The 22,293-nt window shown below is 32.8% G+C and overlaps 2 protein-coding genes across 2 annotated transcripts; one reads left to right on the top strand and one right to left on the bottom strand.

Annotated features, from left to right (window-relative positions):
* The first annotated feature begins 56 nt into the window (after positions 1-56).
* Positions 57-8,519, top strand: LOC129976290 (ran GTPase-activating protein 1-like). The gene is made up of 2 exons (XM_056089778.1): positions 57-1,177; positions 7,969-8,519. Exons 1-2 carry the CDS (start codon positions 120-122, stop codon positions 7,970-7,972), a joined length of 1,062 nt encoding a protein of 353 aa, XP_055945753.1. The 5' UTR covers positions 57-119; the 3' UTR covers positions 7,973-8,519.
* Positions 8,520-10,378: 1,859 nt separating this feature from the next.
* LOC129975283 (uncharacterized) lies at positions 10,379-21,082 on the bottom strand. Its single transcript, XM_056088337.1, has 4 exons — positions 20,920-21,082; positions 11,460-13,350; positions 11,188-11,348; positions 10,379-10,626 (listed from the first exon to the last, which is right to left on the bottom strand). Exons 1-4 carry the CDS (start codon positions 21,080-21,082, stop codon positions 10,379-10,381), a joined length of 2,463 nt encoding a protein of 820 aa, XP_055944312.1.
* Between the last annotated feature and the right edge of the window lie 1,211 nt (positions 21,083-22,293).

The following is a 22,293-nucleotide window of genomic DNA, read 5'->3' as shown; positions in this document are numbered from 1 at the left end:
ACATTTATATTTCACTGGATGGCAATACGCACTGTATTTTGGGACACCTACTTTTAAGTAACCTTTAATTTCTTGCAAATACTTGGACTTTCCATTCAGAAAATTGAAGGCAGGCACCCATGGCTTTCATGATGAGAGCCATTGCACCCAAAGCTGTAGATCAAGAAGCAAAAATTGTGAAAATTGATTTTAAATTTTGTGTCAGCAGTGCACAATTCGCTGCAAAGACAATCCGGGCGATCCATGAGTGTCCCGGAATGAAAACATTGCACCTGGAAGGAGAAGGTGTCGACGTTGTAGGTGCAAAAGCTATCGGCAGAGCTCTGGAAAATCAGTCCAGTTTGGAGAATGTAATATGGAGACGCATATTTAACACAATATACGACAAAGAAAGAATAGAAATCTTAACTTACATGGGTAAAGGTATAATAAGAGCAAATGCCAAATTAGTGAAGTTTAAAATGGTTGACACTGCTTTGGGTCCAATCGCAGTAGTCGGTCTTCAGGACCTCTTTGAATCTCCATGTTGTTTAACTCTGCAAGAACTTTCTCTGAGCAATAATTGTCTGGGCTACATTGGAGCGCAGCTGATTTCAGGATACATATGGAATTGTTTTGAAAAGGGTCTTGAAGTTGAAAAACCGATGAAATTGGAGATACTTGAATATAGTAATAATCAGTTAGGAGATAAGGGAGTCTCGTTTCTTTCTAAGTTATTGGAGAAATTGGAAAGCCTGATATCGATTGATCTATCCAAAAATCGTATAGGCTTTGATGGCATGGTAGACTTATCAGTTGCCATCTATTCAAATCCTTTACTGGTAAGATTAGTACTTGATGACAACAGATTGTCCGAATTCGGTGTCATTCTCCTTTTTCGGTGTCTCCAGTCCCTTCAGAATTTGCAAACTTTGAGCTTGAGACGATGTTTTTTGATCTCGGAAGACGTTCGACTTCTAGCAGCTTCTTTGGAAAAGAATTGCCCAAATGTGAGAAGGATAGATCTAAGTTTCAATGATATAGAAGAAGGGTTCGATGCCTTGATAGATGTGATGGAGAAAAAAATGTTCTTTGAAGACTTGGATATAAGTTATAACCATGTTTGTCCAAAAGTAGAAGGAGCCTTGAGAAGCAGAATATTGAGACTTAAGAAAATAAAAAGCATGAATGAGAAAAAGTAAGTAAAGGCGAATCGATTTTATTTATTACTTTGAAATTAATCAGTTTTAATCATCGAATGTTGTGCTTTATTACATGAATCAGATAGCACGGAGTAAAGGAAAGGTCGGAGTATTATATTGAAAAATGCAATTTCGTTCGCAATAATTTAGTGTTCATACTAGTTCTAATTTACAATCGCTATCTGTGGTAACAATATGGAAGAGAAACTATTTTTTAAAATGAAAGTTCGGTTGTCAAAACTTATGGTACGTGTGTGTGTGTGATTGGCTACTATGTTTTGTTGGCTTCCTTGGCGAAATAGGATAGGATTGGTGAAATAAACTAGGATTTTAACAAAATTGTAATTAAAGTTAGAAATCGGTAAATGCTATTTTAACAAAATATTTGCAACTGGGTCTACAACCTGGGATTTTCGCCTCATTTTCACAATATGCATGATAAAAAGTAATATTCAGGTACCAAAGAAGGAAAACAGCTCGACCTCGAGTTACCAAAACTTGTCACATAGTGATTTCTCAGATCTTCACTGTGTAACAAAATGTAATAAGCAGATTTCTAATAGGTGCCCTGTAAAATTGGGGTTTCCATAGTTTTAATTAAACATTCAATATTGTTGTTTCCCCCCACTAGAGAGAATACTTTTGCCCAAGAAACGTTTTAACGTCATTTTAAAATTCAAATATGAAGTGTGCATTGATATTATCTTTTATATATGTTACCGTTAAAGTATGAAATCCGTTATTTTATAGAATACCTAGTTATTCCATGAAATAACTGATAGTGTCCATTAAAGTGTAAAACTCTCTTGTATTTCATGGTTTAACTAGTTATTTCATAGAATAACGATCTGCAGCCCGTTAAAGTGTAAAATAATCTGTATCATATATCTCGCACGACAAATACATTTACCTTCCACCCCTACTGCATTTATGTTTTTGCTTGTTTGTTTTAGAAATAAAAAATGTTTTTGTTTTAGAAATAATGTTCTTTGTAATTCCAAGTGTCATTTTAGTAATCCTTGTTGTAACAAATGATTTTATGCTACGTTTCCATAAATACCATTTATACGCTGCATAAATCAGATAAATTGCTTCTTTTTCATTTTAATTGTCTATCATTAGTTTAATTTCACTTTAGATAAATTGTTTATTTTACACTTTAACTGTCTCTCATTAGTTAATTTATAGAATACCTAGTTATTTCATAGAATAACTAGTTAAAGTGTCAAATTAATAACATATTACACACTTTAACGGACACGATCAGTTATTTCATGGAATAACTAGGTATTCTATGAAATAACTGCGTTATATACTTTAACGGTAACATATATATAAAGATATGTGTGCGTCTTAACAAACAGACCTTTGGTATTATATGCATTTCGGTGACTTTTTAAAGAAATTTTTATTAGAATTTTAATTGATTAAAACTAAGCAAAGTTTCGTGATTTTTTTTCCACGATAACCTTCGAAATTATTTGAGACCAAAAATAATATTTACGCCATCTTAAAATTCAAAAAATTATCTTTTCAATGACGTTAAGGATTTAACCGTATATATATTTTTTAATTAAACAATTTTTCTAAAAAGCTTCAACCATATTCCCAGCAATATATTTCATTGCTGAATTGAAACTGAAATCGTTTTCATTGTTACCTCAAGTATTTCATCCCGGCTTTTTTCCATTGCTGATTTCCCATGATTTATTACCCATGTTGAATAGATATCACATTTAATAAAATCGAACTGTAATCATTGTTTTGGTAAAGTTTTAATTAAATTTTGAAAATTTTGTTGCGTTTGCTGTTGGGATTTAACTTCTAAATCAAGCAATGGTGAACAATTTTTAAAGTGCGTCCAACTTTTTAAATACAACTTTTCTTTCCTGTGGTACAATTGGATGCATAAAGTTTGCAAACTAGAAAAATGTATAATCGAATAAATAGAACGGCACAAGGTTTCTAAAGGAGTAAGAATTATAGTATATTCATCAAAATTTGACATTTAAAAATATTTTGAAATGGAAGCTATTGAAGCCTAATTATACAAAATATTTAATTGAATTTTTGACCATTTAATGCTGGGGAATCAGGTCGTCAAAGACAGCTAGTTGCAAACAAATGGATACAGCTGCTGTTATGTTAGCTTTTATTGCAAGAGAAATCATATTTTTACTATAATTGAAAAATGGCTTTCATATAATGTTTTATTCAATAGATAAGTTACCTATTTGTAATGGAAAATTACAGCATTCCACCAGCAAATTTTTCTCGATTTTTCATTTGAACTCGGGTTTTTATACCCTATTAATGAATCATTATTTAATGAATGACTTTTTATGAAATTAATTTCGTTCTTAAGTCGCCACAGTTATGCCAATCAAAAACTTGAGCAATCTGAATAAGACGAGTTGTAATTAATGTTTAGCTTTTAGAACGCCTTTTTATTTTCAATATTTTTGTTAATGATTTATAGTGCCACTTTGAATTTAACTCGTATTTAAAATTTAGTTTTATTATAAATATTTTGGGAGGGATTTTGAAAACATAAGAATGCAGGTACAAATTTATTTTATGCCTCCCACCCCTCTTATCACGAGTAGCAAACTCACCATCACACAATGGGCTAGTTTCATTTTCAATCGCGATAAAGGGGGGGGGATAAGATAATAAACCAGAGGTCGTGGTCTCCCTGAAGTATTCTCCCATGCATTTTACTAATCTCCTCTTCCCCCGGATAAAATTTTGAACTTTGGAAAAGACCGAGAATTCCATGAGTGCTCAAATGTTTATTTTTAGAGTCCTCTATATGAGCATTTTGGGCGTTGTAGAGTAGTTAATAAAACCAAATGTGTTTTTATACCTTATTTTTAGCCGATTGAAATCAAAATTTGACTATAGTTTTTTAAAAAAATCACATTCCTAATTTCATTAAATTTAGTTGCGGAATTTTTGAACTATAGTATTTACATACAGAATTAGAACCTGATAGACGGTTTACCCTGTTGGCAGATTTTATTCAAAATTTGATTTAAATGCTATATAATTTAGATATTAAAATTTAAATGTCCTATAATTTAGATATGAAAATTTAGATGCTGTATAGTTTAGATAAGATGCTAAGACTTTTCAGTAAGTTTTATTTATTTAACTTATTGCGTTTTTTTTTTTTTTTTTTTTTTTTTTTTTTTTTTTGTAATAGCATTTACGTACATGAAAAAATACCAAATGATAAACCATCAATACGATCATATTGTAGAACAGATCAATTTGACATATCTACATTTTAGATGCTAAATCAGCACACTGCATTTCGTTTAGCTCGATAAATTTTGTAATAATGACGTTTACTTGTGTTTGGACAACTGGCGGACTTCCATTGAACGAATTTCTTTCAAAATTCAATAAAAATCTAAAAATTTAGAGTCAAGACCACACACCAAATTTCATCTGTCCAGTTCAAGGTGTTTTTGAAGCATCATGTTCAAAAATAGACTGTCAGAATTTCAAGAATGCGTTTTTTGGATTTGGAAAAGTCTTAAATGTGGAAAGTTGTCACAATCTCGCATTCGGTTTGAATGAGAATTATGATTCTTTCGCCTTGTATGCATCGTAAAGGAAAATGTTTAAAATATATATATATGATTGAAACCTAGTTTAGTGTACCCTCGAGATTGTCGCCAATATGGTAACCAGAAAAAGCAAGCGGAATAATTTCCTAGTAACCCTAATACTGATTTGTTTACAATTTTTTTTATTTTCGCTTGTTGAGTATCAACTACAGAAATTTTGTAACAAATTAAAATTCATCATAAACGACAGTTAAAAATACATTAAAGAATTTAATTAAATTATGTTTTATAACTGAAAGTACTATTATTGTTAATAAAACATTCAGTGTATTTTTAAAGTGAACTATGAACAGATAATATTTATCATTTTAAAATTCTTACCGTATTGTTATTCTAATTAAAACTGTCTATTTACGAATTTTGTCAGAATAGAAAATAATAATTTTAAAAAAAACTAAGAACATCTGCTCGTTTTTTTAAATCGTTTTCTTTATTTCAAAGTTTTTCATTTTAATATTCTTACCATTCAAACGGAATTCCTTGCGTTTTGCTGCTCTTTTCGTGGATTTTCCGTGGTTATTCGATCTGTGAGTGTTCAGTTATCCTATGTCTGGTGATTGGGATAATTAGAAATATTATGGTCATAAATATTATGAGGGATATTGAAGTCAGATAACCAGTTGTCTACTTTTCGAAATATATCATACCACCATAACAACGTTTGCATCTCTGAAAAGTTCCGTTGTTTTTTTATGAATCGAATAAGTGTAATCATTCCTTCAAATTTCATCTTAACAAAAGCACAAATTTCTAGTAGCAAAGCTGTTAGGAATGGATGCTTTCACTTTTCATTGTGCTGTTCTTGTTATTCTCAGAATTCTTATGTTCAATGTGTTAGTAAAGCTACTTGATTCCAGTTCCCGCTGCTAGCAAAGCCGTTGAATGTTTTTTTTTTTAAAGATAAAAAATTCTATCGTGTGTTTTCTACAGATGTCGAAGGTATGTATTCGAATTTTACTGTCTAAAGTACAAATCGCCGCATTCGGTTTGCATTTCTGAATTCAGAGGAGATTTTAAATTCATAAAGGTTTAAAAAGATACGTTAGAGAAAACGATCGTAACCACTAAATCTCATAATTTATAAAAATAATGGGTTACTGTAACTGTTTCATGTAATTGTTTAAAATGGTCAGCCATTTTGATTGTACTATTGGCATTCTTGGCGAAATAAGGGGCACACTAAACTAGGATTTTACCAAAATTACAAATGCTATTTTAAAGTAACATTTATAAATGGGCCTATTATCTGGGCTTGTCATCTCATATTTACGATATGTGCGATAAAATTATTCAGATACCAAAGAAGGAAAACTGCTCGTCCTAAAGCTACTAAAACTTGTCACATAGTGATATCTCAGATCTTCACAATGTAACAAAATGTAATAAGCAGATTTCTAGTAGGTATTATCTAAGACTGTGTTTTTCATAATTTTAATTAAATCTTTAGTTCAATATTGTCGTTTTCCCCCAGTACGAAGAATATTTTTGGCTTCACTTAGCAGGTTTTTTTTTTTTTTTTTTTTTTTTTTGCAGAAAATATTTGGATATTAATTACGTACTGATTACATATGAATATTTTTCAATCTGGCCTACCCACATGTGAACTGATCATTTAAATAACATAATCATGAATGCACTTAATTTAACATGTTATTCGAAACAATTTGCTATATTACAGCATTCATTACTTATATTACTATCATTCCTTATATTTTTGAACTAACACTCAGTTTTATCACTGTGAAATTGGACAATAGATGGCGCTATATGACATTGTCAGTATGAGAGCAGATATAAAAAGGTTCTGATAGTTATAAAACAATGTTTTTTGTGTGTATGTGTGTGTATAAAATCGCGTTTTTTCATGCAAGACACTTATATAGAAAAACTTAAAAAGCAAAATCTTATCTAAATACAAAATTGATCCAAACTGTTAAAGCCGTTTCCGATGCACGAAATAAATATATTAGAGTGATTCAAAACTTTTCGTTCGAATTTCGTGGAGAAGTAGGTAACGTCTCAGGAAATCGTTTTTACTCAGAAAAATATGTTCTCAAATGTCATCTGCAGGGACAAAATGTGAAATGAAGTGAACACAAGGAAACAGTACAAAGTGGTAACAAATGTGACCTTTATTCCAAGAAGGTAAAGTACATTCGTTAACAGTAGGTGCTTTACTGTAGGTTCACGAAATTGCGACCATTTACACTAACGCGAGATTCACAGCGCCGTTGCATTGATCACCGATCATTTTCAAAAACGCCTTGCATATCACGGACAATGCCTGCAGCCTATCCGCCGATGTATGGTGTCAACATTACGGAGCTCCAGACCATAGCACAGTTGTTACGCGTGATTACCGGAACTGAACATTCGGGGCTCGATGGATAGGCAGAGATGGACTGATCGCTTGGCCACCCAGATCACCCAATTTATCACCCTTGGATTTCTTTTTGTGTTGGCCATGAAAGACTTCCGTCGACAGTGAAATGGACCGTGTTGCACGAATAGTGGCAACCGCAAGTATTGTCCGTGATATGCCAGGTGTTTTTGAAAATGTTCGGCTATCAGTGCAACGGCGCTGTGAATCCTGTAGGTCGTGTAAATGGTCGCAATTTCGTGCACCTACTGTGAACTTGTACTTTACCTTCTTGGAATAAAATTCACATTCGTTACCACTTAACTGTACTCTTTCCTTGTGTTCACTTCACTTGTTCATTTTGTCCGTACACATGACGTTTGCGGACATACTTTTCTATGTGAAATCGGTTTTCATGACATATTCTTTTCCTATCCACGAAATTTGAATGACAAGTTTTGAATCACCCTGTATATACAAGAATTGCTCTTTTAAAGTTATAAGATACAAACCGTCAATTTTGTGATCCATATTAAATAAACATTCTCAGGACACTAATATTGTAAATTAAAAAAAAGTTCTACTATTTTGCGTCTAAAATTGAATGTACTATAAAAATATTGAAAATCACTATTTTATAAAAGTTGCTTGATTTTAGAACACTCCATTCATCGTCTTGCTTTGAAAACTTGTATGCCATTTTCAGAACGACTGCACGTGAATATTAACTATAGAAACACTGTTCTATTTTCTATGCATTTCTATTTAAAATGTATGATTTGTTTGTTTTTAGATGACATGGAAATGATAGATTCTGAAAGTGACGATTAACTGTGAAGTCAATAGCGACGACGGATGCCTCAGGAACGAATTTAATGACAATGCAATCGATGTTATGCTTATCAATCTTTTATCCCATTCTTTTAAAAGTATCTTTCATTGAAAATATGAGGTGGAATATTAGGCGTTTGAAATTCAGTAGATCCTTAAGGAGAGTTTACACTCATCCAGTTAAGATTCCAGTAAGTCACGCATGCGCAGAAGAAAGATTGCGCTTGCACTGAAAGAACGAGCAGTAGCAAGTTCTTGTCTCGACAGGATAAATACTTGCTACTGTACAGTTTCTGCGCATGCGTGGTCTTACTGGATGGATTATAGCTGGCTGAGTGTAAACCCACCTTTAGATGATGCTTTGATGCACATTTCAGCAAATATTAATTGAAGATGTAAATTGAAAAATATCTATTGAAGAAAAGCGTGAAACCAAATACTTTTTACAATCTCTCTATTTTTTTTAGAAAATTATTTTTTGTTTTATTTGAAATTTTGAATAAATTTTTTTTATTTCTGTTTCTTATATACAAATTTAGGTAAAAGTTGATTTTATTGTTTTTATTTTATTGACTTTTTGTATGGCATCAGATTTTTATTTACATTTTGCTACCGATATAAGTTTTTTTACAACTTTTTTAAATAAAAATCGATGGTTTATCATAAAATATATGTATTTTAAAGATCTTTCTCTTGTTTTTTAATTTCAGAAGAGAAATTTCAGTGTCATTGGGAAATTATTTTTTGTTAATAAATAAATGTCGCATCATTGGTTTTATTTTTGTTTATATTATCATACTGTTTTACTGGTGAAAACAGAAACTGCTAATTTTAACTTGCTTAAAAAATTAATTAATGATTAATGAACTACTTTTTTTATATTTTTATAATTTATGAATCATACATGCCTTTATCTTTGTTTTTGAAAGAACGATAACTTTTTCGAAATACTGCCTTGATTAAATACTATTATATTGCCTTGATTTAAAGATGATGAGTAGTCATTAGCTTTTAAATTCTTTTTATTATGGACATATTCACATAACATGCAAGCACAGAAAACATTGACCAATATATTATAACTATAAAATATGTATCGACAAATAATCGGAGCAAAAAATGCTATGGGAAACTTCGTCATGATAAAATTAGCTCGGGTGCCGTTCTCGTCGCCTGGCCAAGGTTCAAAATTAAAAGATCCATCCCAAAGTAGACCATGTGTTGCTTCTAAACGAGACAATTAACCTATCCTTTTATCTATCATGATAGTATTTAATACCGCTGCTGTTTTCTCCAATAAATAGTTTATCATTTTATGTTATTATTTGTAAGTAAAATTATTTTTTTATAAATGATCCAGTTAAATAAATATATGCAATACCATCACATCTACATCTGAGAATCTGGGCGTGATTTAAGCATGTAACCTTCTGATATAAAGTAGTTTCTAGAATTTTGTGGAGAAGCGGAGAAAAATTGTACCACAATTAAATTGGTATTGTTATTTCGCCAGTTCTACGCACACATTTAATGTAACTCACAACACAAATCAGATGGCAGAGACTTTAGAACAACTCCATTTTATTCGCGTGCTTTCCACACTCTCTCTCTCTCTCTCTACACAGCCACTCTCGCGTTACAGAATTATTTTCGCTTCACCTTGGGGGCGCCACCATACAATCATTTCACAACACCGAACATCCACCCCCGGGTTGAATGATACATTCAAAAACTTAAAAGTAAACAACAACAACAATACAAATGAACACATACCACTTAATACAATAAACAGTATACAACATTGCAAAAACAAGAAATACTCAATTTATCAAATATACACAGTTGAATTCACACAAAAGGTAACAAGTATAATACTCAAAAACAACCAGTGATCATAACATAAAGAGAAATTTTCACACAAATTACTCATTTGGGATGGGTAAAATACAAATTTTAGTAATAGGACGTTTAAAAACTCCATTTTTAGTTTTCACTAACACTACTCTGATTTTATTATCTTTACCATAATACACTTCAAGAATTCGACCAAGAGGCCAGTTACACACAGACAAATTTTCTTCTTTCAAAATTACCATATCATTTATTTTTACATTATTTTTCTCAAAAAACCATTTATTTCGATTTTGAAGTGTACTTAGGTAGTTATTTGACCAACGTTTCCAAATCTGTTGTACAATTTTTGTTAGTTTTTGCCATACCTTTAACCTGTTATCAGGCAGTTCAGTTAAACTCGGTTCAACAATTGCTGAAATCGGACGACCAACAAGGAAATGACCAGGAGTCAAAACATCAAAATCGTTAGGGTCACATGATAAAGGGTAGAGGGGACGTGAGTTGAGAATTCCCTCAATCTAGTTAAGAATCGTTAAAATTTCTTCATAAGTGAATTTTAAATTACCCATAATTCGCTTTATATGATATTTGACGGCCTTGACTCCAGCCTCCCAGAGGCCTCCATGATTTGGTGCTCTTGGTGGAATGAAACTCCACTGAACACGTTCATCACACAAAAATTTACTCATATTATTGTTACTATTACTCAGAATTTTTCTCAGTCTCTTTAACTCTAATTGTGTGCCTACAAAGTTGGAAGCATTGTCTGAAAATATATGTTCAGATTTTCCTCTTCTACTAAAAAATCGTTTTAAAGCCGCAATGAAGGCTTCGCTAGTTAGATCTGAAACTAATTCAAGGTGACATGCTTTTGTGACCATGCACACGAAAACACATACGTAAACTTTATTGAAAACGCCTTTTCTCTGATTAGGATATTTAATCCAGAAATGCCCACAGAAATCTACTCCCACTTTGTTAAAAGGAAAATTTTGAGAAATTCTCTCGGTTGGCAATTGACCCATAATTTGTGAACAAGTAACGGGTTTTGCTTTAAAACAAATTGTACAGTTATTAACTAATTTCCTGCACATATTACGACCATTTAAGGGCCAGAATCTCTGTCTAACAATAGACAATAAAGTTTGTGGACCTACATGCAATTGTCTCTTGTGAGTCAATTCAAGAATCAAATTAGTTAACTTGTGATTCTTAGGAAGAATTATTTGGTGTTTTTTGTCATAATTTAAATTACTATATGCCAGTCTACCTCCTACTCTTAGTACCTTTTCAGAGTCTAGAAATGGAGAGAGATTTTTTATCTTACTTTGAGGGCTAACCATACCCTTAGTGGACAAGTCCTTTAATTCTGATTCAAATTCTACCTGTTGCACCAACTTCACAAGCGTAGTTTCCGCTCGTTGGACTTCGGATATCTTCAATGGTCCAGTTTGTTTGTTAAATGGTTGCTTACAATTATCGATGAACCTGTAAATATAACTAAGAACACATAAAATTTTTTGGAAATTATTAGATACAGAAAGAATTTTGTTCAAAAAACTATTGTCCAAAGTCACAGCCAAAGTTTTTCTCTCAGACGATTTTAGTTCTTCCTGACACACACTGTCATCACTAAGTATCACGTCATCATTTTTAGGGACAATGTTTTCTTCATGTAGGAAACTCGGTCCATTCCACCACTTCTCACAGTTCAACAGTGAGTCGGCGCTGATGCCTCTCGTAAGAAGATCAGATGGATTGTCCTTTCCAGGACAATGGTGCCACATATCTTTGTTTGTCAAGGATTGTATTTCCTTCACACGGTTGGCGACAAAGACTTTCCATCTGCTGCTGGAACCTTGAATCCAACTCAAGGCTATAGTGGAATCTGTCCAAAAGTGGTTGGTTGCTGATATTTTCTCACTGAGGACTCTTGATACTTCTTTTGCCAATCTCGCAGCAAGTAACGCACCCATTAATTCCAAACGTGGAAGGGATAATGGCTTTAGAGGAGCCACACGGCATTTTGAAGCTAAAAGATACACACAAATTTTGTTAGGAGTTTTCAGTCTTAAATATGAGACAGCTCCATACGCTTTAATGCTAGAATCGGAAAATGTGTGTATTTCACACTCTGGGGGATTCTCACTATCACACTCAAGGACATATCTAGGAATCTGAAGTTTACCTAAGAAAGACGCTTCTGAACACCACTGTTCAAACTTCTCATTAACATCTGGCAGTAACTCTTCGTCCCAGTCTGTTTTACTTTGCCAGATTTCTTGAAATAAGATTTTAAATCTTATAGTGAAGGGGGATACAAATCCCATTGGATCAAATATTCTGCCTGCGGCCATCAACAAGAATCGTTTAGTATTTTTCCTTTTCAGAAGGAAGTCCAATAGACCTTTTAAATTAAGACTAATATCGTCATTTTGAGGACTCCACGAAAGTCCCAAAACACGATGTGGTTGGTTCACGAAATCGTTAATATTTAAATGGTCGAAATGTTCTGTCTGCCATTGTTTCATTAAATCACAGTCGTTTGAAATCCACTTCCGCAAATTCATCCCTGCATCATCCATGATTTTCGCTGCTGTGTTTGACAAGTCAAATGCTGATGATACATCGTCTTCACCAGCGACGAGATCGTCCACGTAAAAACAACTATCGAGTGTCCGCACAGTAACGGGATATTGTTCCTTATATTTCTCAATATGGGTTTTTATAGTTGCGGCCAATAGAAATGGAGACGAGTTCACACCAAAAAGAACTCGATTGAATCTATACACTTGAACATCGTTTTCACTGTTAGCCACAAGAAACCTAACTGCGTCTTTATCTTTTGGAGTCAAAGAAATCTGGAGAAAGGCTTTTTCCATATCAGCTAAAATGGCTATTTTGTTCAAGCGAAAGGATATCAACAAATCAAAAATGTTTGGATTTAAATTAACTCCTTGATGTAAACAATCGTTCAGCGATAATTGTCCTATTTCATGTGCACTAGCATCAAAAACTATACGTAATTTTGTTGTTAGAGATTCATTTTTTATTATCACTTGGTGAGGAAGATAAAACACTGGGTTATTTGTTGAAGCAAACGGATTTGTTACCCTCTCAATTATCCCTTCATCAAGGTAACCCTTTAAAACTTTACAATACTCAGAATACAACACCTTATCATTTTGCATTTTTCTCATAAGACTGCTGAGTCGTCTTTTTGCTAAATCAAAATTATCGCTCAACTCATTACTATCTCTTTTCCAAGGGAGTCCCACCTCATACCTACCATTTTTAAAACATATATTTTCCTTAAACAATTCTAAATTCACGTCCTCCTCACTAGTAATACCCTCGTCCTTGACACCTATTGATTCTAACTCCCAAAAGGTCTTTAATGTTGTATTTAAATCACTATCTCGAATTAAACCACAGTGCATTTTGTTATTCACCTCCTCATCTACACTTCCGCTAGCGACATATCCGAACACTGTATTTTGCAAAAGTAGTCGAGAATCTCCTGTATAAATTTGACCTGGCCTAAGCAATTCATAAAATATTTCCGCGCCTAATAAAACATCAATTTTTCCAGGAATATTAAATTTGTAGTCTGCCAGCTCAATATCGTTAGGTAAATCAATTGAAACATTAATCATTCTTGAAGGAATTAAATCGGTTATTTTTTTGACAACTAGCAAATTAAGCTCTTTTTTAAAACTCATATCAAGATTATTTATGGTTGCCATAACACACCCATTAACCGTCATTGATGAATCATTTAAACAAGATACAAGTAAATTGATTTTCTCATTCCTCAACTGCAATCTATCAGCACAATCCTTCGTTATAAAATTTGATTCGCTTCCTCCGTCTAGGAGGCACCTCACTTCATGTCTCGCGCCGTATCTGTCTCCTATTAAGCATCGCACGGTACTCAATAAAACTGTTTTTGTTTTGTTTTGCAAAAAACTCGTAGCCACTACTGATGCATTTCTCTCGCTCTCAATTTGGGGGAAGGCAATATTTGCTGACCCTCCCTGACTGACGTAAGCATGTGCATTTGGATTCAACGGCGTCGAATCATTGGCTCCTGTTGCGGTTTGTGTCTGAGCGGAAGAGTTATCTCTTTTGGGATAATGAATTAATCTATTGTGCGGTTTCCCACAAAAACAATTTTTAGCTCTACACGGCTTCTTAATGAAAAAATTTGAGGAAAAACATTTATAACATAAGCAATTAGTTTTCACGATATCTATTCTTTCGTCAACGCTAAGAGATTTGAACACAGGACACAAATACAGTGGGTGGGATTCCTTTGTTTTACAACTATTTACAATGCATTTCGCATTTTTAACGGAAGACAGATAAACACTTGAAGTATTTTTTGACCCACGACTATTATTTTGATTACTGACATCATAACGCCGCGGTTCATATTTAGATTTATAATTAGGTATTAAACTTTGTTCTCTAATTTTTCCCTTCGACGATATGAAAATATCGCATTCTCGGCCTAACTCATGTGGTTTAAACCACGTCTCTCCTTGTTTTACGCCAATATGAGTAGTTAATTCTCTATCCAACGTCTCGATTATTTTATCTGACACTATTAATTCACAAATTGATTTTAAGTCTTTTACCTCCCGTAACTGACAATAGTATTCAAAAGTTGCACTCAATCTAGATGCGAACTGCACATAACTTTCATTGGGTAACCTTTGCGCCTTTTTAAAGTGATTTAGACATTCTTGGGGTGTTGGTTGAAACTCCTTTAACACTATGGCTTTAAGTTTATCATAATTACTCAAATCTTCTTCTTGAAGATAAACCATTAAATTACACGCTTTCTCTCCAAGGATATTTAAAAGAATTTCGGGTTTTAATTTCTCGGGAACATCTTTGGTTTTAAATGCCTTCTCAATCGACTGAAAAAATAAATTAAATGACTCGGCTCTCTGAGGAATCGGAATAGTTAGAGTTTTAATACTCTTAATCAAACTCTCTACATTACACTCTGTTCCGATTGTTTTAATGTCATTTTGTGATGGCTCACTCTCTCGAGATTGTTCACGCAATTTTGCAATTTCTAATTCCCTTTCTAATTGGGACAGTTTAATTCTCTCAAATTCTAGTCGATTTTCGTTTTCTAATTTTTCCCGCTCAAGTCGATTTTCGTTTTCTAATTTTTCCCGCTCAAGTTTATCTTTTCTCTCGTTTATTTCCTCAAGTACACAGTCAACAATAGTTTGATACGATTCTTTATCTGTTTTATAAATCTTACTCTCCTGTATTAACTTTCTTAAATCTAGAACTTTAGCATTATCAGGTATAGGTAATTTTAACTCCTCGGCAATAGCCTTTAACTCCTCTTTTTTAAACTTAGTAATACTCATTTTCACAAAAATTAACTCAATCACAAATGAAATTAATAAAACACAAATTAATTACGTCTTAAAACACTAGATATAACAATATCAATATCATAAAATTTGAATAACTAACCTCTCACCAAGTAACAATAACAACTGAATCTCCGTGAAACCCAAACTTGAACTCTGAACACAAGACTATCGCTTTCGTTTTCAATTAATTTTCGATGCACTATTTTCAAAATTTTTGTTCTTCGGTCCCAGCCACCTCCGGCTCGACGGACCATGTTATTTCGCCAGTTCTACGCACACATTTAATGTAACTCACAACACAAATCAGATGGCAGAGACTTTAGAACAACTCCATTTTATTCGCGTGCTTTCCACACTCTCTCTCTCTCTCTCTACACAGCCACTCTCGCGTTACAGAATTATTTTCGCTTCACCTTGGGGGCGCCACCATACAATCATTTCACAACACCGAACAGGTATCATTAAAAAAAAGTAATTTTTTGAACGTTAAAATGATTTTAAGTCATTTATGTAAAATAATTTTAGAAGATATAATAGTAATAAAAAAACACGACAAAATCTTGCCTAATTTTAAATTCTTGGGTTGTAAAAATTTGAAGGTGATATTTTTCTCGCTTTGAAAAGCGCGCGGGGAAAATTTCATTAAGAAAGAACAAAAATCATTGATTTATGTATAAGGAACCTTCACACTCGTACTATTCTTACAGGATTTATTTATAGAACGTTTTCTTTGCGTTTCATGAACAGGATATCCACTATAATCGTAGCCCAATAGCTATTTTCTACACCTTTTAGAAGGAAGCATATATTTTCAGTTAGAAAAAGTCTTTGAATGACCTATACTGTGGATCGCGAATTAACCCTTTGCACTCCGATGGTGCCTTTCACTCACAATTCAAGACGGTGCATCATTTTGACATTTTATTTACTTATTTGATTTTTAAAGAATACCTAGGGAATGGTAAGAAAATGCAGATTAATTTTTCTGTAAAATTCAACTTAAAGCTATAATAAATATTTTTTACATTGCAATAGCTGATTAATGTAGCTGCGAATTACTTTTCCGAGTGCTAAAGGTTAACTTTTGGCGTGACGCGATAAAATTTTGCATGCATTTATATTTTCCCACCTTTTTCAAAACTGTTATACGGACTTAAAATATTCATAAGACCATATAGTAACGATTCAATGCAAGACAAAAAAAAAAAAAAAAAAAAAAATTAAAAAAAATGACGCAATACATAAACAAGCAACTCGTGTTGAATGATAAGAAATGAATAAACAAAGCAAGTGTTTTTTGTGCAGATGCATAGATAAAGAACCGCGTTTTGTAAACGATACATTCGTCGCATCTTTTATTGATCCAATTTGTTGCTGCACTTAGCATTAAATTTCCACATTGTAATTCATACCCTACCTATCCAATTGAAACTCTTTTTCACAATGAATGTTCAATTCAGTTTGCGTACACATTAATTTTGAAGCTTTCCGTTATTATTTGTGTAAACATTTATTATAGTTTGTGGTGAAATAATGATCATTCTGATCCGTGCAGTGGAAGTAAGAGGACGCAAGTTTTCGGGAACATTTCTTTAATGATCACATTTCACACAAAACAAACACAAATACGAAAGACAAAACAAGACATTCAAGCTCTCAGCTTAACAGAACAGCATATCATCCCATTTTCATTACAATCGCAATGCACAATGGGATGCGTGCCTAATCAGATATTGCCATCTATTATCCAAAAGAGAAGATAAAGTAATGCAATTTCTACAATTAAATTAATTTTTTTTAATTTATAAATTCTCTTTTTAGAAAAAATGCAATGCGCTGAGGATGAAGGGACGCGTTATATATTCGATTTCTGAATGGGAGTTTTAAGTTTGGGAATCCTTGACATAAAGAATTATTTTCTCATATTGCATGAATGCACTACTGAAAGAAATTACAGAACATAATTTTTTATGCAATCTCTCAGTCCTATTAGTTATACTTAAAAAAAGGTGTTAATATTTCTTTTCTAATTAAAAAAAAATTATTTTGCGATTAAGCCTGACCCAGTTTTGATGTTTTAAAATTTTGAATCCCATTACCCTGAGATGAATGTTGATTGATCGAAAATAATGAAATTAAAAGCTTCATAACTAGGTCAGTTTTTGATCACAAAAGAGTGGAACTTTTTTTTCATTTAAAGTATCTCAGAAGAGTTTTAGCAGCAACATTTTGCTAAATATAACTTAATAGGAACATAGAAGTGATAAAAGATCTTGTAGTGAAAGTGATAAAGATCTTGTAGTCTCGTAGCAATATATTTATTAACAGAAACAACATAACATCCAATTATTTAACCTTTTCTATTGAATAATTCAACCTAAAAAATGCTGCCATGTCATTTTTTAAATTTCATCCAAACATTTTATTTTTCAAAAGTTGATAATGTTTTCGTGAAACAAATTTGTTTATACTCCTGATATGAGCTTTAGAATTTTTCAGGTCATAAAGTATCAAACATTTTGTAGTAAATATGACTAACAGAATTTTTTAAAAATTAAAATTTTGTAATTTTTTTAATCATTGTGTTTATTTATTCAAATAAGAAAAAATAATTATTCTTTGTATTATTTAAAGCACTTTTCTCATTAAAATTATATTTCGATTTCTATTGATTACAAATAAATTACTGGGTCACGATTATATTTGGAGCCATGTATATAGACTTTTTCAGGTTTTGGATAATTTTTTTAACGTTTTGAGACTCTGAGCTTTAAACAATTATATTTATTTATCACTTTCTCTTTAGTATTTGATATTTCATAATTACTTTTTACAATCGATACTGAATCTTGAAATCAATTTTTTTTCCCTCGTTCATTACCAGATGGCGCTAGTCATGAGGAACCAAACTTTAATTTAAATTAATCAATTAATTGATATCTTTAAAAGCATGAACAAAAAAAAAAGGAAATTTACTATTGCAAATTTCAAGTTATCATGTGAGAACATTATTATTTTTTTAAGTTATTATTTGTCTTACTTAATTCAAGTCATTAACCAATTTAAACCGGTTTGAAACAATCAAGAGACTTCTCCATCGGTCTCTATCCCCCCTCCTCTCTCTATCCCCATCTCTCGGTATATAATTATAATTATAATTTTTTTAAACTTTCATTTTTAATTTTTCTAGCTGGCAAACAAAGTTTTGGAGCTCGACCAATTTTGAGATTTAAAAAAAAAAAAAAAAAAAAAAACGTTTTTTTAAATATTGATGTATATGTAATCTGTTTCAAACCGGTTTAAACTGGTTAATGACTTAAATTAATTAATACAATTCGTAAGAATTCAGAGAATGTATAAATTTGGAAATCAAGTTGTAACTTTAGTTGGCGATAAATCGCCAAATGTGACAATCTTCTGCATTATTTTCTAATAACCTTATTTTAATTAGTTGAAATTATCCCTGAAAAAACAATCTTTATCGATAAAACAAACAATATTTTAAATTGTTTGGTTTATTTTCAAAAAACGTTGCGCCGGCTAGGCAATAACACTGTGATTTCCAAGGGAAATACTAAATTAGCAGAAGATAGATAATTCAAAAGCTATACAGTGAAAGCCGCCTCCAAAAAAAACTACATTAGCAGACGATAGATAATGAAAAAACTATACTGTGAAAGCCGACTACAAAATAAAACTACATTAGCAGACGATAGACATTTCAAAAGCTATACTATAAAAGCCGACTCCAAAATAAGAGATAAATCGCCAATTTGTTGCCTACGTACTTTGTTGCCTTCAAATCGCTTCAAAAACCTCAAGCCAAAACAACATCATGTGCTCACATGATAATAAAATTGCAAGAAGAGCATGTTAAATAGGTTGGTAAGTCATATTACTGTTGAAATTTTCTATATGCCTCAGAATGCTTCTGACAACAAAAGTCAATTTAAAAATGTTGTTAGGAATTTGAAATATTGCTTACCTGTTCAGTTGTTTCATGTTAAGTAAGAGAATTTTGCCAGTATCCTTAAAGGAGGCTGAATGGATATTGGGTTAATGACCTACCCCACCACTTTAGTTTCAAATTTAGCGACCGTTTCGCAACAAAAATGAAGGATCCCAACATTTGATATTTGGCAGTATCTCTATTAAGACATGAATTCCAACATTTGTTCTAAAGCATTCTTCGTTCAGTGACGGAGCTATAAAAACGGAAGCATACATATGAAAGTAGCTGTTCATATTGAGTAAATTCTCACATTGGAGTGTTAATATCCAGCAAGTTTTCTCTGGGTTCTTTGTGCTATTGCGTTTGTTTAATAATGATCTGCTACTTGTTATTGTTGATTTCTGTAAGTGGTATTCTGTGTACGCCTCTTTCATTTTGCTGTTTTTTTGCTTTTTTTGTAGAATAAAGTGCCTGAATCTGTTACTTGGACTTTCTGAACATACATCTACATCCCCCTCCCCCGGGGACATTTCAAAAAGGTAATGAGTAGCTTTCAGTGCGGTGATTGCTGCTTTGGCGGGTATAGAACTGGTGAGGGACTAGTTATCTCATACTGATAATGGGGTAATGTTTCCTGCGGGAGGGCTGTACTATAATCCATAACGGTCCTCAGGACTCAAATATAGCTACACAACGCCATTGCTGTTACTATGTTTTGGTCATTCAGATTTTTTCGGAATGTCTTCGAGGCGGGGCGGTGTACTTTTTGTTCTTTTTTAATGTATACCCACCGAACGGAGATTTTTTTTTCCATAACACACATAAAAAAAACATATGAAGTGACCGGAAATATTTGCTCCGTGAATTTCTCGTTTTCTTACAAAATACAGGGTGTTCATTAATTATTGCCTGGGTTTCCGTACCTCATAACTTTCGAATAAAAAATATTACGCAAAAACCGATTACGTATTCGTAAATTACAACTCAAAGAATTTTACGTGGCAACAATGCGATCTTATCGCACTTGCAGTCTGGGTAATTATGACGTCATAAATAAAAATGGCGACCGTGCAAGAAAAAGCAATGTGTGTGTTTTTCGAAACTAAATCAGTCATAACTACTCAACGTCGCTTCAGGACCACGTACAAGAAAGATCCTCCTTCGGATAATTCTATCAGACGCTGGTCAGCACAATTTCAGGAAACTGGTAGCGTTCTACACCGAAAGGGAGCGGGAAGACCGAGCACTTCGCTGGAAAATGTTGATCGCATCCATGAAACGTTTACTCAGTTCAGTTTTCACGAAAATCAACGAGACAAGCAGCTGCGCAGTTACATATGCCGCATACGACGATATGGAACGTTCTCCATAACCGTCTTCATCTAAATGCCTAGTAAGTGCAAATTGTGCAAGCTTTACACCCGAATGATAAACCGCGTCGTTTTAAGTTCGCGGAAAAATTTTGACTCGAATTGAGGATGATTAAAATTACCTTCGGAAATGGTTCTTCAGTTACGAATCCACTTTTCATGTGTCAGAAAAAGTGAATAAACATAGCTGTAGAATATGGGGCTCGGAGAAGCCGCACGATTATCGAGAATTGGAAAGAGATAGCCCAAAGGTGAATGTTTGGTGAGCTTTATTACATACTGAAGTTATTGGACCTTTCTTCTTTGCTGAAACAACAATAAATTCCGTGACATACCTTGACATGCTGTAGATGTATGCGGTTCCTCAGATGCAACTACATCAACCAGATGTGATATTTCAATAGGATGGTGCACCCCCACATTGAAGCCTGATTGTACGTGACGTTTTAGACGAGAACTTTCCCGACAGGTGGTGTTGAAGAGGTGGACCAATCCCATGGCCTCCGAGATCACCAGATATAACACCGCTGGACTTCATTCTATGGGGGTTTGTCAAGAACATTGTGTACAAGACCCCTGTGCCCTCCCTTGATGAACTGAAGCGCAGAATTGTTACTGCGATCCAAAATGTTACCCCACAAATGCTGGAGAACACTTGGAGGGAAATCGAATTTCGTCTCGATGTGTTACGAGCCTCGAAGGGCAGCCATGTGCAAATTCATTAATCTTTTTAATATCATTAATAAAATTCTTTGAGTTGTATTTTACGAATACGTAATCGCCTTCAGCTTAATGCCTACAAAATGGAAATTGTGCACGTTTTACACTTTAATATCATTAATAAAATTCTTTGAGTTGTAATTTACGAATACGTAATCGGTTTTTGCGTAATATTTTTTATTCGAAAGTTATGAGGTACGGAAACCCCGACAATAATTAATGAACACCCTGTATTGCCTTTTCGTTTCAATCCGTTTATTAAAATTGTACATACTGCGAATGTACGGCGAGGATTTAGTAAAGAGACTTGAGACCTTCAAAATTCGATCCATTTGGTTTATAGTAAAATGGAATTTTTCGGGCTTAAAATATTAATGTGTCAAAATTATCTCATTAAATATATCCAAGAAGAGATAAGGCTGTAAAAAAAATAAAATTCGTAATTTCTTCAGTAATACATTTATAGACTGAAACAACATAATATATAATTCATTCTGTCATCTAAAATTTTTTTTTCGTTTGAGTTTCTCTTTCAATTCGAGTTTCAATTCGATTTCAATTTTTTTCAACTCGATTTCATTCTTTTTTTTTTTTTTAGTTTCAATTTTTTTTAATTCAATTTAATTAGTTTTTTTTTTTTCAATTTCAGTTTTTCAATTTAATTTCAATTTCCTCAGTTCAGTTTTCAGAAAGTTAAAAGAATGTTAATAAAAATAACTGATACATTAACAATTTTAAAATTTCATAAAAATAATTAGACATATTTCTTCAGATTTACTGAAGTAAACAGTTTATCACATTTTAAATTTGGGTTCGATAACACATCATTTTTTTTTCAATGCAACGCTTTGGTGTGGCTAGTTGAGAAATGTTCTAGTGGCTCACTATAAATAGAATTCGTCATCCGAAATTCATCATCAAAAGTAAAATCTGTTACACTTTTCTGAAGTCCTTCATTGTTTTCTCCGAAATTTGTATCTTGCTCATCC

This window comes from Argiope bruennichi, chromosome 7, assembly GCF_947563725.1.
Source record: "Argiope bruennichi chromosome 7, qqArgBrue1.1, whole genome shotgun sequence".
Classification (NCBI taxonomy): domain Eukaryota; kingdom Metazoa; phylum Arthropoda; class Arachnida; order Araneae; family Araneidae; genus Argiope; species Argiope bruennichi.
This window is presented reverse-complemented; position numbering and strand designations above follow the sequence as displayed.